General features: G+C 39.9%; 1 protein-coding gene across 1 annotated transcript; it reads right to left on the bottom strand.

Moving 5' to 3' along the window:
* Nucleotides 1-422: 422 nt before the first annotated feature.
* On the bottom strand, nucleotides 423-3,068 carry LOC131632863 (uncharacterized). Its single transcript, XM_058903581.1, has 4 exons — nucleotides 2,605-3,068; nucleotides 2,054-2,241; nucleotides 1,407-1,855; nucleotides 423-1,238 (listed from the first exon to the last, which is right to left on the bottom strand). Exons 1-4 carry the CDS (start codon nucleotides 3,066-3,068, stop codon nucleotides 423-425), a joined length of 1,917 nt encoding a protein of 638 aa, XP_058759564.1.
* Nucleotides 3,069-4,115: the final 1,047 nt, after the last annotated feature.

Here is a 4,115-nt window from a genome sequence, read left to right as displayed (position 1 = left end):
CTTTGTAAAATTGGCTTACTCACTGTTTGTGCTCTGTTTGCGGGGCAAACAGTGTTTGCGGGGCAATCACTGATGAAAATTTCTTTTTCAAAATTGGCTGACCTGTTTGCGGGGCAAACAGGAGAAATTTTCTTTGTAAAATTGGCTTACTCACTGTTTGTGCTCTGTTTGCGGGGCAAACACCTGTTTGCGGGGCAAACAGGAGAAATTTTTGAAAAATGCCAATTTTTACACTTAACTTCCACTTCCTTTCAAAAATAGTTACTAAATAAATCTGAAAACAAAAATCAAAAAGCATAATAGAATTTACTTACGACGTTGGGTTGCCTCCCAACAAGCGCTTTGTTTAACGTCGTTCGAGCTCGACGGTTCGATGGTGCACCAAGGCTTGACGAGCGAAATGACACACCATCGCGGCTTGCTTATCCATCGTGGTAGCCTTTGAGTCTTTGTTCCTTTACAGTCCAGCTTTCTTGTGTTTTAGGGTCCTCCACCACAATGGCTCCATAATTTCGCACCTCTTTCACCACAAATGGCCCCGACCACTTTGACTTTAACTTACTAGGAAACACCTTGTGTCTTGAATTGCACACAAGCACCATTTGTCCAACTTCAATGTTTTTGTGATAAGTCTTTCCCTCATGATTTGCCTTCTCCTTGTCCTTGTGAATTTGATTTGCCACCTTAATGATTTCTCCTTTTTCATCATCGATTCGAAAGTTGTCATGTTCATCCTTATGAGGCTTCATAGACTCAAAAAGAGTAAAAATTACCTCTTTATCTTGCACCCTTACTTTCATAATCCCATCATCGATATCAATCATTATTCGGGTGGTCTTCATGAATGGTCTTCCAAGTATTAATGGCACATCACGATCCTCCTCCATGTCGACTACCACAAAATCAACCGGGAACAAAAATTTGTCCACCTTTACCAGCATGTCTTGTACAACTCCATATGGTGAAATGATAGACTTATCAGCTAGTTGTAAAGTTATCCTGGTGTGTTTCATCTCAATGTTCCCCAATCTCTTGACAACGGATAAAGGTATTAAATTGATGCTAGACCCCAAATCAACCAAACCATTACTAATGTAGTTACCTCCAATGGTGATCGGTAAAATGACTCGTCCCGGATCGGCTTCCTTTCTTGGGGGAGTTTTTTGAATAATTGCACTACAATGAGCATCAAGCACAACCGTCTCTTCATCCGTGTACTTCTTTTTCTTTGTGAGCATCTTCTTCATGAATTTTGCATACTTGGGCATTTGCTCCAATGCTTCGGAAAATGGAATATTTATGTGAAGTTGTTTAAATATATCCATAAATCGAGCGTAGCGCCTTGCGTCTTCCTTCCTTGACTGCACATGCGGGTAAGGTAGATGTTGGAGAGGAATTGTGCTCACATTCTCATTTCTCTTTTTATTCATATTCACTTTTTTGTCATTTTTCTCTCTTCCTTCTTTTTCTTTCCGCTCTTTTTCAACTAATTCTTCCTCCACTTTCTCCTCACTCTTTTCTCCCTCATTTTCAACTGTCACTTCCTCCTCTTCATCTTCAACTATTATTTCCTCCTCATCTTCCACTATAACCTCTTCATTTACGCCACTATTCACCTCCTTCCCACTTCTTGTAAAAATGGCTTTGCAATGCTCCTTTGGATTGGTTTGGGTGTTGGCGGAAAAGGATGCTCCCGATTGTTGCTCGGACAATTGCTTTGCAAGTTGACCCACTTGATTTTCTAAATTCTTTATGGCCGCTTCATTACTCCTTTGATTAGCCATGGATGCTTGCATGAATTGTGTAAGAGTGTCTTCCAACTTTGAGCTTCCACCTTGAGATTGTTGACCTTGACCTTGAGGGTTTGAATTTTGATAAGGATTTTGATGTTGATAGTGTTGATTGTTGAATCTTGAAGGTTGAAATCCTTGGTTATTTCTTTGGTAAGGATTGTTGTGAGGTGGAGGCTGCCTTTGATAACCTTGATTTTGATTGTTGACATAATTCACTTCTTCACCCTCGGGAGGAGGACAAAACCCGGTCGGATGGTCACCTTGACAAAGTTCACAACTTGCTACGTGAGAAGTCATTTGCATCCCATGAATTTCCTTCATTTGTTGTGGGAGCTTTGACATTTGCTTGGTGAGTAACTCAACTTGTTGAGAGAGAATCTTGTTTTGAGCAAGGATGGCATCATTAGTGTTTAATTCAAGAACACACGGCTTCCTTTGTGATGGACTCCTATCATGTTGAGTTTGGAGATCATTGAGTGCCATACGATCGATTATCATTATTGCATCCTCCGCGCTTTTTGACATTAGAGAGCCACCCGCGGTAGCATCCAAAAGTGTCTTGTGCACCGGTTGAAGTCCATTGCGGAAGATGTGAATTTGTGTGAGATCATCAAAACCATGACCCTTGCATTTTCTAAGCATGGATTTGAATCTTTCCCAAGCATCATTTAAGGACTCGTTGCTTCCTTGATTGAAAACCGCAATTGCCGTTTTGGCCTCCATGAATCGGGATTGAGGAAAATATCGTTCTAAAAATTTTTCTTCCAATAGATTCCAATCCGTCATCACATTTGGTAATTGATCAAGATACCATTCTTTGGATTTTCCAAGCAGTGAGTGTGGAAATAGTCTCTTGAACAATGATTCTTCATTCGCCGCATCGACTCCCGTTGAACCCGCAATCTCATAAAATTTGGTGAGATGTGCAAAGGGGTCCTCATGATCCATTCCGGTGAATGGATTTGCATAAACAAGTTGGAGGATTCCGGTCTTCATCTCCGTATTTGCTCCACCTTGAGCATTGCGTGCAAATTGGGCGGTACGCCTTGGACTATTGGCGGACATTTCGGTTGGAACAACACCCGCCATGTCTCCTTCAAAAGTGTCTACAACTACCTCTTCAATGTGATTGTTAGAAGAAGTAGATGCCTCTTCTCTTTGCCGCTTCTCTTGGGATAACTTCCTTCTTCTTCGTGTCTTGCTATTGAGCTTTCGGAGTGTTCTTTCAATTTCGGGATCGAAATGAAATTGCTCTTCGGTAGCTTTTTCTCGCATGCACAAGAATCTACAAAACTAACAAACCAAGTGAAACGCAAGAGTAATATTAATAAAGTAACAAAACTTAAAACAATGAACTATTGCAATGCTTGCAATATCAAACGCCAATCCCCGGCAACGGCGCCAATTTGTTGAATAGTATATTCAAGGTGTGGACCGTCCTTTCGGGCCATACCCCTCCGTGGGTGGGATACGTGAACTGACTCTTTTTTGTCGATCGGACGCTTTCGCGTCACTTTTGAAAAAGTTTACAGAGTCGCCACCGACCTTTTATTTTATCCAATGAAGGAAAGGTTTATAAAAGAAACAGAAAAAAGACCTTTGAGAGATTCTGGGTAAGGGGGTAGGTTATACAAAGGGAAGGTGTTAGCACCCTTTGTATCCATGGTTATCCATGGGCTCTTTAGTTTGCTTAGCTCATTTGCTTTACTTTTCAATTGATTCGGAATGCTTTACCTGTGTTTTTGAAATACCTTTGCAAATAGAATTTGTAATGATCCTTGTGCGGATATATACAAATGCTTGTTTATCTTTCGAAAGATGTTTTGAAAAGATCGTTAATTTTGTAATGATCCGTGTTTGGGTGTATACAAAATATTGTCTTTTGGAAAATTCGTTTTAAAAAAAAACAACAGTGTATGAGAATTTTGTTTGTTTTGATTTTGAGCAAGCAAACTAGGAGGTCTACCCTGAGTTAGGAGGTCTTTATCCTTGTTCCCTTTAAAAATCTATCCATTCGTCGGATATAAACAAAAGGTTCGATTTTGTACTCGAAACAGTAGAAATGTAACTTTGATTTTGAAAAGAGTGAAAAGGGGTTACCCTAGGAGGTGCAAATGTGATTGTGATTGAATTCAGATATTTATCTTTGAAGTTAGTGATCTGACGGTTCAGTTTTATCTTTGACATACACGCAGTTTATATGGGTGCTGGAAATTAAAATGCGGAAATGTAAAGTGCAGAAAGTAAATCTACGCTATTACATCGATTGTGCGGGAAATGTAAACTAGCCTATTTACATGAATTTGACATCCTATACATTTA

Source organism: Vicia villosa, unplaced genomic scaffold (genome assembly GCF_029867415.1).
Source record: "Vicia villosa cultivar HV-30 ecotype Madison, WI unplaced genomic scaffold, Vvil1.0 ctg.001045F_1_1, whole genome shotgun sequence".
Lineage (NCBI taxonomy): Eukaryota > Viridiplantae > Streptophyta > Magnoliopsida > Fabales > Fabaceae > Vicia > Vicia villosa.
The sequence above is the reverse complement of the archived record's forward strand: the minus strand, read 5'-3'. Positions and strand labels throughout refer to the sequence as shown.